At 53.8% G+C, this 13,015-nt stretch overlaps 2 protein-coding genes across 3 annotated transcripts; both read left to right on the top strand.

The window, feature by feature from the left end:
- The first annotated feature begins 376 nt into the window (after window positions 1-376).
- LOC110129353 (bone marrow stromal antigen 2) lies at window positions 377-3,725 on the top strand. Its single transcript, XM_020880713.2, has 6 exons — window positions 377-636; window positions 1,047-1,320; window positions 2,261-2,315; window positions 2,572-2,632; window positions 2,887-3,005; window positions 3,395-3,725. The coding sequence occupies exons 1-5, from the start codon at window positions 434-436 to the stop codon at window positions 2,984-2,986; spliced, it is 693 nt and encodes a 230-aa protein (XP_020736372.2). The 5' UTR covers window positions 377-433; the 3' UTR covers window positions 2,987-3,005; window positions 3,395-3,725.
- A 2,414-nt stretch (window positions 3,726-6,139) lies between these two features.
- On the top strand, window positions 6,140-12,772 carry CCDC194 (coiled-coil domain containing 194). Of its 2 annotated transcripts, XR_011485875.1 has the most exons (5): window positions 6,140-7,800; window positions 9,237-9,333; window positions 9,721-9,853; window positions 10,317-10,697; window positions 11,573-12,772. XR_011485875.1 is itself a non-coding variant. In XM_070462126.1 (4 exons), the coding sequence occupies exons 1-4, from the start codon at window positions 7,471-7,473 to the stop codon at window positions 10,465-10,467; spliced, it is 711 nt and encodes a 236-aa protein (XP_070318227.1). In that variant the 5' UTR covers window positions 6,140-7,470; the 3' UTR covers window positions 10,468-12,772. The 2 variants fall into 2 exon arrangements, 1 of the variants encoding a protein (XP_070318227.1); XM_070462126.1 differs by having other exon boundaries at window positions 10,317-12,772.
- Window positions 12,773-13,015: the final 243 nt, after the last annotated feature.

Raw genomic sequence — 13,015 nt, forward strand, 5'->3', positions numbered from 1 at the left:
ATCTTCCCTTTGGTGTGTGTGGCTGGGCTAGGAGGAAGGGAGGTGGCATTTTCACACCTGTAAAAACAACTCAGGAACGTGTACTAAATACTATTACCTCCACACTTCATAAAGGAGCTAAAACAGAAGATATGGGGGAAGATCCTGCCCTGGGTAGGACCCTTAAGGCAGTGTTCAGTTACTGTTCAGAGGGTTTATGTGACGTCCCCATGTGGCAGAGGCAGATGCTGGCAGTAAGAGCAAGTTCCTGCCTGGAGCCGGGACAAGGGCCTGGGTGGTTGTTTGTTGTCTGGTGCGTCCTCAAGTGGCCAAATGCAGGAACTGCAGCCTTGTTCACGTGGATACACCCAGACCTTGTACCCCTCCCAGCGGATGTGGTCCCTCCTCTGAATCCCTCCAGGGCTCCCCGTGGTCCCCCCAGCAGGGATCAGGGATGCTACGTGAACCCCGGCTAGGTCACCCGGAGACCCTGAATTCAAAACCCAGCCTCCTCAGCCAGACACAACACCGCCCCAGTCACCACTCACGTCTCAGCCTTCATTTCTCCCAGCTGGGGACTTGCGGCCCAGAAAACGCCCTCTGCCTCTTCCGTTTGTGGTACAGACGAGCACAGAGCTGGCGTGCACCGGGTGCTCGGTAAGTGCAACTGTCTCCCTCAGATCCATGTGGGAGAAGGGCCAGGACTTGACATGGGGTGTCCCAGGGAGCCCCACTCCCCTCTCACACGATCTTACCGGCCAGCATCCAACCCAGAAAGCCCAAGGCCAGAATTTGGCAAAAGAAACCCACAGTTTTTTGCAGGAAAATGAAAAAGGAAACCAAACCCGAAACCTAAACCGAAAGCCTGGCTGCCCTCTGCCTGCACAGGCTCCATTCAAGTGTCTCCAGGTCAGAGGATCGTCCTGGAGCTTCTCTTTGGTCAGCACGGCTATTATGCTAATCAGGGGGCAGCCCGAGCCCATAGGGGTTCCAGCGACCTCCTATAACTCGTGTTGGAACTTCCCTAAGGGCAGTTCCCTTATGGCACCCACTTTTTATCACTACAGCCCAGTACCCATGGTGGACAACTTGGAGGAATTCATCCTGACCCGTCGCAAGCTGCCGCTGTGGCTGGTGCTCCTGCTGCTCCTGGTGGCGGTGGGTCTGCTGGCGCCCCTGATCTACTTCGCTGTCAGGGCCAACAGCGAGGCCTGCCTGGATGGCCTCCGAGCACAGACGGAGTGTCAGGGGCTCAACCAACACCTGCAGCGCCTGCTAAACCAGGCCCAGGAAGTTTTACAAGAGAAGGAAGCCGAAGCTGCCACCTGCAACCAGACTGTGGTAAGCCACTGCAACCCCTAGACAGGCTTGGGTACTTGGGAGGCTCTCCCAGGGTCTTTGTGGAGATCCAGAGGGACCTTGAGACTGCCCCCTGGACGTCTCCACCAGGCTTTGGGGACCTCTAACTCTCCCTGGGGTGCTGGTGTGGGGAGCTTTAAAACTCCCATTACAGGCGTCAGTGTCCCTGTAGGGTATGAAGAATCTCTAAACTCTGGCGCTTGAATGGGGGGACTTAGAAACTCCACTTGGGCCAATCTTGGGGAGCAGAACTCCCCTCTAGGGGCTGGGAAGAGGACCTCCCCAGCTCCTTCCACTGCATCCTGAGAGCCTTTGAAATTTTCACGTCTGTTCTAACATGGAGGACCTTGAAACTCTCAGGGACATCTAAGTTGGGCTCTGAAATCTTCCCCTACCCGCACCCCACCCCATTTTCTGGTTTTAGGAGGACCTCTTAATATTCTTTAGTGACTTCCTTGGTGATCCAGTGACTAAGACTTTGTGCTCCCAATGCAGGGGACATGGATTTGATCCCTGGTCATGGAACTAGATCACTTGCAGCAATTAAAGGTCCAGCATGTTGCAACTAATACCCAGTCCAACCAAATAAAACTTTTTTTTTCAAATAAATATTAAAAAAACAAATTTTGTGCAATACCCCCAGTGGATCTGGAAACTTCTTCTAGGGCATAGGAAGCCTGCAAATTCTCTTGGTGGGGGGGGGGGGGCCTCAAAACTCCCACTTTGAGGATCACACTCATGGGTGGCCCGAGGAGGGTGGGAGGTTGTGCCCATTCTTCAAGGTAGAGGACTGAGGGGCAGGGGAAGGGTTGGGAGGGAAATGAAGGGGGTGTGCATCTGAGCGCCTCCGATCCCGGAGCTCAGGAAAGGGTCCAGCACCCAGGCACAGGAGGCCAGGTTCGGACCCTCCCCTCTGACCCAGGTGACGCTGCGGGGCTCTCTGAAGAAGGAGCAGGCCCAGGGGGCGGAGTTTCAGGGTGAGAAAAACACAGCCCGGGTTCCGCGGTGGGGGGCGGTGGGGGTCCGGTGTTGGAAAGAAGTAGGGAGGGAGGGTCCCAGGGCTGGGGTCGGGAGACAGGGAGGGGTGGAGCCGGGGAGAGGGTGGGGGGCTCCAGCTTTCCCAGCAGGGGCCCGATGAGGGCCTGGAGAGTCCTGTCCTGGGCGAGGGCCAGGTGAGTGGGTGTGGTCACCGTGTCGACCTGCCCCTGATTCTGGACCCCACCCCCTAACCAGGAGAGTTGAAGATATTGAACCAAAAGCTGAAGGACGCGTTGGCCGAGGTGGAGCGACTAAGGTCTGAGAGGATCCCCCGGGGCACGCCCCTTTCACCCGACTCCCGACCGCCTGAGCTCGGGGAAAAATCCTCGGTGCTCAGGCGACCAAGTTTAAGTCCCAGCCTCGTCCCATCTGTCACACAGCCGGGGGCGGGCGGCTGCTCGCTCTCATGGCCAGCAATTTGGCGGGGAGGAGTGCAGATTCTTAGGGGAGAAGCCTAGAGCTGCCCGAGCGGCCCGGCAGCTGCCTGAGTGGCCCGGATCTCTACTCCAGAAGACAGAGTGAGACCTCCTCCAAAAACAACGCGTCCAGCTGCTCGAGCTTCCTATTCGTTGTGGTCGCGGTCCTGGTCCTCAACGCTCCGCTGCCATGAGATCCCAGGAAGCCGGCTGGTAAGGAAGGGGCAGCTCGCGGGAGAAGAAAGCTCGGAGGGGCCGGGAGTTGGGCTGGGTCAGGGTCTGGGGAGGTGGCCTGTCTGTGGGGCGGAGGGCTGGACACGGAGAAGGACCTTGGAAAGGGAGGGAGCACCCAGTGAGTAGGGAGGTCCTGTGGGGGCGGGGCTGGGGGGCGGGGCCTGTGTTCTGCCCGTCTCTGAGCCCGTATTTTGTTTTTCGTTTTCTATTTAAAAATTATTTATTTTAATTTTTGCTTTTTGGTCGCGCTGCATACATGTGGGATCTTAATTCCCAGACCAGGGATCGAACGCGCGGCCCCTGCATTGGAAGTGCAAAGGCTTTACCAGCCAGGGAAGTACCTGAGTCCCTATTTTGATGTTTTTTAGGCCACAACCTGGACTGGTCTGGCTCCCTCTCTGCTTCCCTGTGAGGCTTCCTGACTTGGCCAGCTCTAAGGGGACCACATGGCAAGGCGGTTGTGGGGGGTGGGGGGATGGGGTAACCTAAGGGGTCCAAGACCGACCAGCTCTGGAGGGATGTCTTGCGTGGAGAAGTAGGGGAGTTGGCCCAAGTCTGCCCTAGATTTGGGGAGGGCTCAGGGGTGAAGAATGGGGCACCCGCTTCTTGCTGACACGGTTTCTAGAAAGTCACTTTCTTCTGGCGTCATTTGGCTAGAAAAAGTAAACACCCCGTTGTGGGGGGAAATTGTACTCTCAAGTTTTTGGAGTGTTATTGTGTCACCTCCAAGCACCTGGGGCCTGCCCTGTGGACACCTATTGACATCCAAACTCAGCCCCTGTGCTCTAGAATGTTCCTTGGGATTTCTGGGGTTCAGGCAGGTACCACCCCACTGCCCCTCCCCCAGCCCTCTTCTCCTGTGAAAGTGAGAAAGTCGCTCAGTCTTGTCCGACTCTGTCACTCATGTCATGACCCTTATAGTCCATGGAATTCTCCAGGCCAGAATACTGGAGTGGGTAGTGTTTTCCTTCTCCAGAAGATCTTCCAAACCCAGGGTTCCAAACTAGATCTCCCGCATTCCGAGCAGATTCTTTACCACCTGAGTCACAAGGGAAGCCCAAGAATACTGGAGTGGGTAACCTATCCCCTCTCCAGGGGGACTTTCCGACCCAGGAATCGAACCAGGGTCTCCTGCATTGCAGGCGAATTCTTTACCAACTGAGTTATTGAGGGCCTACATCCTCGTCAGTACTCCCTGCCTGCAGTTTTCTGCTCTCATCTCCTGGCTGGATCTTCTGATGACAGTGGTTCCATGAGGAAACTGTGGCTGTGATGAGGAACACTTTGTCCTGATTCTCAATCCCTTCCAGCAGAAAGTGCAGGGCTGGGAGTTAAACCTAGAGGTGCAGACACAGGACAGATCTCTGTCACATTGCCCTGCCACCTCCAGCCCCAAACTCTTATTCATCCTGCAGTACCCAGCTCTGGGAACCCCTCCCCCAGAGAGCCTCTCTGCTTCTCAAAATTGAAGGTTAGGTACGGGAAGTTCCCTGGTAGCTTAGTAGTTAGGATTCCAGGATTTCACTGCCACGGCCCAGATTCAGTCCCTGATTGGAGAACTGAGATCCTGCAAACCACATGGCGCTACCAAAAGAGAAAGAAAGAAGAAGAAAAAAAAAAAAAACTTGGGAGGGGCTCAAAGTTGAAGGCCTCTGTCTGATAGACCCTTTAACCCACTTCCTTGACCCTCCCATGGCCCCTATTTCCTTCCTCCCCTGTTATCTTCCTTCCTCCAAGTTCTCCTGGAATGCCAACTATTGTCCAGGCAACTTTTTGTGTCTAGCACTAGGGGCAGGCCCCTTGCGTTTGCCCAGGATTCTGCACTGCCCTCTAGCCCCAACCGAGATGGTCTTAGACGTCCCTTCCACGGCTTCTACTGTCTTCCCAGGTGTCCCCAAACCCCATCCCTGCCACAGGCCCCCCTGACAACACCCCCCATCCCCTAACTTCCTCTGTTCCACCCACCCTGACCATTTCTCTATATATTGATTCGTCAAGTTCCTTCCTGCCTCACAGCCTCGGTCCGTCTCTGCCCTCTGCTCGGAGCTCCTGCTCCTCACCCTGAAGTTCTAGAGCAGGGTTTCTCGGCCTCTGAACTCTTACCATCTGGACTGGACCATTCTCTGTGGTGCGGCTGCCCTGTGCACTGTAGGATGCTGAGTAGCATCCTTTGCTACCAGATGCCCGTAGCACCTGACTGCCAGCTTGTGACAACAACAGAATGCCTCTAGACATTACCAGATTTCCCCTGGGGGCGCAGACTCAATTCCAGTGAGAATCTCAGCTCTAGAAGGTGAGGCTCAGGTCTCCATCACTACTGGGCCCCCAGCTCACAGGAAGGCTCAGCAGAAGCTCCTATGGAGTCCCTTTCCAATGACTGAGGCATTTTACCCTGCATCAGCAGCCCCATCTAACAGATGAGGAAACTGACGTCCAGAGAAGTAACTGGACTTGCTCAGGGTTTCTCAGCCGCTCAGGCAGTGGTTGTTCTTCAGTCGTGTCCAACTCTTTGCAATCCCATCGACTGCAGCATGCCAGACTTCCCGGTCCTTCACCATCTCCTGGAGCTTGCTCAAACTCAGGTCCGTTGAATCAGTGATCCCATCCAACCATCTCATCCTCTGTCACCCTCTTCTCCTCTTGCCCTCAATCTTTCCCAGCATCAGGGCCCTCTGCTTCTAGCAGGTTCTCTTGACTGCCAGGAAGCCCTTTTCACATGACTTCAGTCCTTCCTCCCTACATCCGTCACCCCCACTCTCAGCTTAGTCTACTGGAAAGTCCCGAAACAGCAATCCCCTCCCCCTCCCCTACGAGCACCGCTTCACAGATGGAGGAGGCAGATTTGCCTGATATCATGGGTTTGACCTGCCCAATTCTTCCCCCAAACTCCCACCCAATGGCCGGGGTATAAACTTCTCTCCTTCCTGAAAATGTCCCTCTTCCCTGGCTGACTGGGACCCAGCCAGGAGTTGGAAGCCAGGCCTGAGGGGTGCTGCAGGGCCCGGGGGACGGGGAGGAGTTCCAGCCCCAGCAGGAATCTGGGAGTGACTTGTAGCTGCTCTGTGTCCCTGGCCTGTTTGCTTCCTGGGGGGGTGGGGGTGGGTAGGGGGTGGGCTGTCAGGAAGGAACAGATTCTTGTTCACAGTGTTCACTCAGCTCACATTTACTGCACCGCTACTGTGTGCCAGGCCCACGCGGTGGCAGTGGGAACAAGGCAGGTGAAGAATACTTCTTCCGGGCTCACCCAGTCTGATGCCCCAGTGGCTCAGCGGTAAAGAATCCACCTGCCATACATGAGATGCAGGTTCGATCCCTGGGTTGGGAAGATTCCCTGGAGGAGCGCATGGCAACCCACTCCAGTATTCTTGCCTGGCGAATCCCAGGGACAGAGGAGCCTGGTGGGCTACAGTCCATGGGGGTCGCAGAGTCAGACACAACACACACACAGACACACACACACGCTCCCCAGTGTGATGGGAGAGGCAGCCTGGAATCAAATACACATAAAATGACAACAGAGCTAAGAGATCTAAAGGGGTCAGAATTAGTGGGGAACGGAGAGGAAGAGACACACGGGCGGACGGGGAAGTCACTGGTAAGGAAGTTAGTTGGGCAAAGAGGGAGGAGAAGTCTCTCGGGCAACCCTGGGATAGGAATGCGCTGGCCTGAAAAGCACTGCGCGGGGCTGGAGGGGCCGGGAAATGACACTGAAGAACTCCTGCGGGGCTCGCCGGGGCCGGAGAAAGGAGACCGGGGAGGATGGGAAGTGGGGAAGGATAGAGGAGGAGGAGAAAAAGCGGGGAGTAGGGTGGAGGAAGGGGAAATGGAAATGAAAGAGGGGAGAGGGAGGAGGAGTATTTGACTCCGGAAAGTCAGGGGAACGGTGTAGACGCGCCTGGGTCTGATTCACGTTGTAAGGTCGCCCCCTGGTGGCGTAGTGGAGAACGGGCAGGGAGATGGGACGCATCTACCCTTGGGTCTGCGCTCTGGCCCGCACAAAAAAGTGCGGCCGCCTGAGCCAGGCCAACCTCAGTTGTTTCGAGTAGCCTCCCGTCTTCTAGGCTTGGTTTCTCCATGAACAGAATGGGGGGCAGTATAACCCCAGACCCTAGCCAAGGGCCCCTGGTGCAAAGGGGAGCTTTGCGCAGATATGCTCAGGTGATTCCTACAGAGCCCTACAGCAGGGGCTACTGTCATCCTCAGTTTACAGAGGGGGAAACCGAGGCTTAGAGGGTCACATGGGATGCAGAAACAAGACTGGAACCCGGGATCCCCAGCCCTGTCCTGGGCTCCGGTAGCTTGGGCTGGCCCTTGGCGTGGGCCCAGCCACTCCCAATAACTCGAAACCACCGCCGGGAGGGGCGGAACCGTGGGTGTCCCTGGCTCCCCAAAGGTGCCAATTAAATGCTCGTGGCCGTCTGGGGCCAGAGCTGTGGACAGCGGCATGGCCGAGCCCGGGCCGGAGCCCGAGCCGGGGCGCGCCTGGCGGGTGTTCGCCCTGTGCGGGGCCGCAGTATTCCTGGCAGCGGTTGCTGCTGGAGCAGCCCTTCTGGCCTGGAATCTGGCGTCCTCGGCCTCGCGGAGGCCCCGCTGCCCAGAGCCGGCCGCCAACACCACGGCGCCGCCTGGAGACCCCGAACCCGAAGTGGAGGAACTTCGGCGCCGACTGGCAGAGGCTGCCCGGCTCGAGGAGGCCCTGACTAAGCGGCTGAAGCAGGCCGAGCGTGTCCGCCGGGAGCTGGAGGAGGCCCTAAGGGCCTGTGAGGGCCGCCAGGTAGGTGGGCAGGCTGGAGGGCTGGGGAACCCCGAAAACGAGGGGGAGAGGGTGCGCACACACACACCCAGGGATCCCCCTCGGTGCCTTGGTTTCCCCGCTTCCTCAACTGAGGGAGGAAAATGAGAACAGCACCACTCCTTCCAACTCCTACACAGCCAATTCACCCTCGTGTCTACCTTCTGACCGAGAAGATTCCACTAACACAGCTCATTCACTTTGTTATACAGCAGAAACTAACAACGTTGTAAGGCAATTGTAGTCCAGTTTAAAAATATATATATGACACAAATGAACTTTAAAAAAAATTTTTAAAGGCTCCACTATCCTCTGCTATTTGCCCCATCACTGGTGGAGGCTGTCCCAGACCCCTGAGCACCCCTGGGAGGGCACTGTGCTAACCCTCCCCCTAAGTACCCACTCAACAGCCACCCCCCAGCCAGTGTCCAGTGTCCCTATTTTGAGAGAGGGACATTCGTGTCACCTGTAATTATGAAGCTAAAGATGGCCTCTTGGAGGAGGTACCAGCCAGGTCCTCCCTTCTCCTCTTGCCACCCCTCTTGGAACTCTTTCTTAACCCTTTCTTAACTCTTTCTCAACCCTGGGCTTCGCAGAAGAACCATCCTCAAGGTCCCAAGCACTCACATTTACTAACTACTGTGTACCCCTGTGTACTGGGGCCAGCAGAGGTTGGGCAGCATAAGAATTCTGGAAAATTCATGCCTTTTGAAAATTCATCCCTATGCCTTTCCAGCCTGCCTAAGGGAAGGGTCTGGGGCAGCTGAAGTTAAGAGCAGCCTGCCCTGGATTCAAATTATGGTTCTCCCCCAGCCCCCATGAAAGATTCTTAGAGGAGACCAAGCCAACTGCTTGGCAGAATGTCCTACAGAGGTGACCAATACCCTAGAAACTCAATCATCAACCACCATATTGGCTTGTACTGGTCTGAAACCCCAGTCCCAGGAATCTAGATCTACCTAGGACTGGAACCGGAGCCGGTGGGCAGAACTAAACCTTTCTATATCGTTGGCCTGGAGCAGGAGTCAGTGTGCAGTCCCTCAGTCGTGTCCGACTCTGCGACCCCATGGACTGTAGCCCACCAGGCTCCTCTCTTTATGGATTTTTCAGGCAGGAATACTAGAGTGGCTTGCCATTTCCTCCTCCTGGGGATCTTCCCCACCCAGGGATCGAACTTGCGCGTTCTGAGTCTCCTACACGGCAAGCAGATTCTTTTATCACTGAGCCACCCCTGGGACGCCCCAGGGGTCAGTGGACCTGGGCAACGATCTACTTGCAGGCAGGCACCTTTCACCCCAGACTTTAGAGGCCACTTCTGTGTTTTACAACTACAGGACCCCAAATGACGTCTCCCCTAGAAAGGGCCGGGCCCATTCACTTTCTCTCCCGTCCCCCCTCATTTCTACTCCACTCCGCAGAGTCGGCTTCAGACCCAACTGATGACTCTGAAGACTGAGATGGAAGAGGCCAAGGCGCAGGGGACCCAGATGGGGGCTGAGAACGGGGCGCTCACAGGTGTGTTGGGGTGCAAAGGGGTGGGCATGCTAGAGGTGGGAGGAGCCTAGACGGTTCCTAGCTAGGCAAATGACACAGACAGGTGTAAACATAAAGCAAAGCAACGTGAAAACTCGTGAAAGAAATGCACATAATATGCAAAGGTCAGGCAAATGTCACAGAACAATGCAAACGCAACAAATACGCACACGCCGTGTAGAGACTCCCCAAAGCCATGTAAACCTCTGAAAAGCTATGCAAATGACACGTAAAGGTCATGCAAACAGCACACAAATTTAATTCCAATACAACAAACCACATAAACAGTATGCAGACTATAAACTCGGAGTTGGTGTATGTAGAGCAGGAGCCCAGGCTCCAGCCTGATCTCGCGCCTTGCGTCCGCAGAAGCCCTGGCGCGCTGGGAGGCGGCGGCCGCTAAATCTGCGCAGCAACTGGACGAGGCGCAGCGGCGCGCACGTACGGCCGAGGCGGAGGGCGAAGCCTGCGCAGCCCGGGAGGCGGCGCTGCGCGAGCACATGTGAGTGAAAGGTGGGCGGGAAGGGTCCAGGGTTCGGGGCGGGGCGGGGCGGGGCTGATCATGTGGGCGGGGCCTTGGGAGAGGATCCAAGCGAAGGTCTCAGCGTGAGAACCTAGAGGCGGGCTCTACGGGGGCGGGAATGCCCACGTTGGGGCTGGCATTTTTGAGGCATGGGTCCCTGGGGCCGGGCGCATATGGGAGCTCCGAGGGGAGCCGGGAGTGAAGGTGAACGTTGCAATGAAAAGTATCAAGGGAGGGATCGGGGGCCTGGAGGCGGAGCTTCCGGGGAAAAGACTGGGAGTCCCGGAGGAGCGGTCCTGGAAAAGACCGGGGGGGAAGGGATGGGGGATCCTGAAGCCTGGAATCTTTGGGGAATGGGATACCAGGACGAGTAGATGAATGCCGGAGGGTCTCTGGGGATGGGGGTTCTGGTGCTGACGGCCCCTCTCCCCCCTCCCGGCAGTAAAGCCCTGGAAGCCCAGACGGGCCCCCAGCGCAGAGTTTCACAGCCCCGGACCCGCTCCGGGTCCCGACCCCGGCCCAGTCCCCGCTCGCGCTCTCGCCCAGGAACTTCCGGGGGCTGCAGGCGACCTACGCGGCGCGCACGAGGGTGAGGCGGCCGCCAGCTGGATGGGGGCTCGAGACCAGGACGACAGTCCCTGGGAGCCCTGCAGGGACAGAGAGGTGCCCAAGCTGGATGAGATGCTCAGTCGACACCCATCCACGCTCAGCTTTTGACCCAGCAGCAACCCTGAAACTGTGCTGAAAGAAGACACGACCCTGTCTTTCTGACCATCTAGTACCTATCTACAGACGGGAATACTGAGGTCCGTTGGGTCACAAGGTGAGATCGTGCAGAGCCGGGACGTAAGTCCCCTCTAAGGACGAGGCCAGTGTTGCCCTCATCCCTCGGACATGAGGACTTAAGGGTCCAGCCCTGATCTGGGAGTGACCTGAAGGGGTCGCTTCTCCTGTCTCGTCCCCAGTTTACCTTGTCTGTAAAATGAGTGATTAGAATGGTGAGGGCCAGCATATCCTTGACACCAGAACCTGACAAAAATGGCACAATAGGAAAACTCCAGATCTCTCTCCCTTTGAGGGTACAGAGCTCCCAAATGAAATTTTAGGAGAACCAAGTAATACATAACAAAGGGACATAGGCCTGAGATGCAAAGATGGTTCAGTATTGGGAAGTCTGTTAATAAAATTCTCCATGCTAAAAAAAAAAAAAAAAATTTGCCATGCTAATGGATCAAATGAAAAGCATTCTGAAAAGGTCATCAAAATAGCAAAAATTTCATGTGAGATTATACAGTATTTGTCTTTCTCTGACTTACTTCAGTTAACACGCTCTAGATCCATCCATGTTTATGAGCCTATTATAAGCAGTATTCCATTGTGTGTATACATTGTGTGTTTGTGTGTATATATATATGTATACATATATTAAATTTTCTTTATCTATTCATCTGTCAGTGGACACTTAGGATCTGATCTCCAGACTGTAACCAGATTTTGCCAACTATTTTGATAATGTCCTCTATAACAAAAGATTACCCTGGCTTACACATCATATTAATCTGGAACATTTCTCAATCTGTCTTTGCCTTTCATGACGTTGGCATTTTTTTTAAAGCCCCAGGCCAGTCATTCTGTGGTGTCTAAGTTTGGGTTTTTGTGGTTTCCTCATGATTAATTTGAGGTTAACATTTTTGGCAGGAATGCCTCAAAAACAATTCAACTGAATATTATCTTCTGGTGGTATGACTATATATAGAAAACCCAAGAGAATTAACGGAAGCTTTCCTATATCCAAAACAACGAGGTAAGAAAATCCCTTGGAAGACAAGAAAGACCCATTTCACATAGTGTTTCATATCCAGGAATAAACTACTTTCTTTATTATGTAAGAATCTCCCCTAAATTAATTTTTCAAAAAATAATTCAGTAGAGGACTTTCCTGGTGATCCAATGGCTAAGCCTTGGGGCTCCCAAGGGGTGAGCCTGGGTTTGATCCCTGGCTGGGGAACTAGATCCCACACACACCAAGAGTTCCTGTGCCACAATGAAGATCCTGCATGCTGCAATCATGCATGCATGCTGCATGCACAGCCAAATAAATAAATTTAAAAAAATAACTCGATAGAAAACAGGCAAAGAATATAGGCAACCAGTTCATAGAAGCATGCAGATAAAGGTGCCCAGGCTCACTCCTAGAGAAGAAATGCCGACTGAAACAACCCTATGGTACCACTTTCTGCCCACTGGTTTGGCAAGGACAGAAACAAAAGCAAGTTAAAAGTCTGTGACTATACACAGTACTGGTGAAATGGCTTGTTGGTACGACTATTTGGGAGGGCCATTTTCTAGACTCTCTCAAAATTAAGAGTGTTTGACCCATCAATTCTTCTTCAAGCAGTTTTCCTGCAGGCATATATTTTATCAAGAACATTTTAATCTACACTTTTTAATTATAGTCTTGGATACTAAGAACCCAGCAGAGTACTTTATTCACTTTTCACTTTTTTTGGCCACACAGCCTGAAGAATCCTATTTCCCTGACCAGGGATTGAACCCAGGCCCTCAGAAGTAAAAGTTTGGAGTCCAAACCACTGGACTGCCAGGAAATTCCCAACTATATTTAAACGCATACAAAATAATGGACTGAATGCAGTGGAGAATCCTGGGTTTGGATATTGGAACAGAAAACACTTAGTGAGGAAATCAAATAAAGTCTAGAGTTCAGTTCATTGTAATGTACTAAGATTAATTTCTTAATGTTGACAAATGAACTATGGTATATAAGATGCTAATGAGGGAAGAAGCTGTGTGAGGGCTATTCAGAGACTCTGTATTATCTCTGCAAATTTTCTGTAAATTTAAAACATTCCAAATAAACAGTTTACTTTTTAAAGATAAGTGTGGAGGAGAGGAGAAATGAAGATATTATTACCACATTCTTGGTAATTGCAAAAAATTGGAAACACCCTCAGTGTCCACCAACTGGAGTCTGTTTAAATGAATATGCGTACATCCACACCACAGAATACTGTTCCGCGGGTTTGTATGGACTGGGGCGGCGGGGGCGGGGGCGCGGGCGAGGGGTGGGGATTATTTTGTTTTGGGCCAAGTTGCTCTACTTGCAGATCTTAGTTCTCCCAT

The sequence above is a fragment of the Odocoileus virginianus genome, chromosome 3, assembly GCF_023699985.2.
Source record: "Odocoileus virginianus isolate 20LAN1187 ecotype Illinois chromosome 3, Ovbor_1.2, whole genome shotgun sequence".
Classification (NCBI taxonomy): domain Eukaryota; kingdom Metazoa; phylum Chordata; class Mammalia; order Artiodactyla; family Cervidae; genus Odocoileus; species Odocoileus virginianus.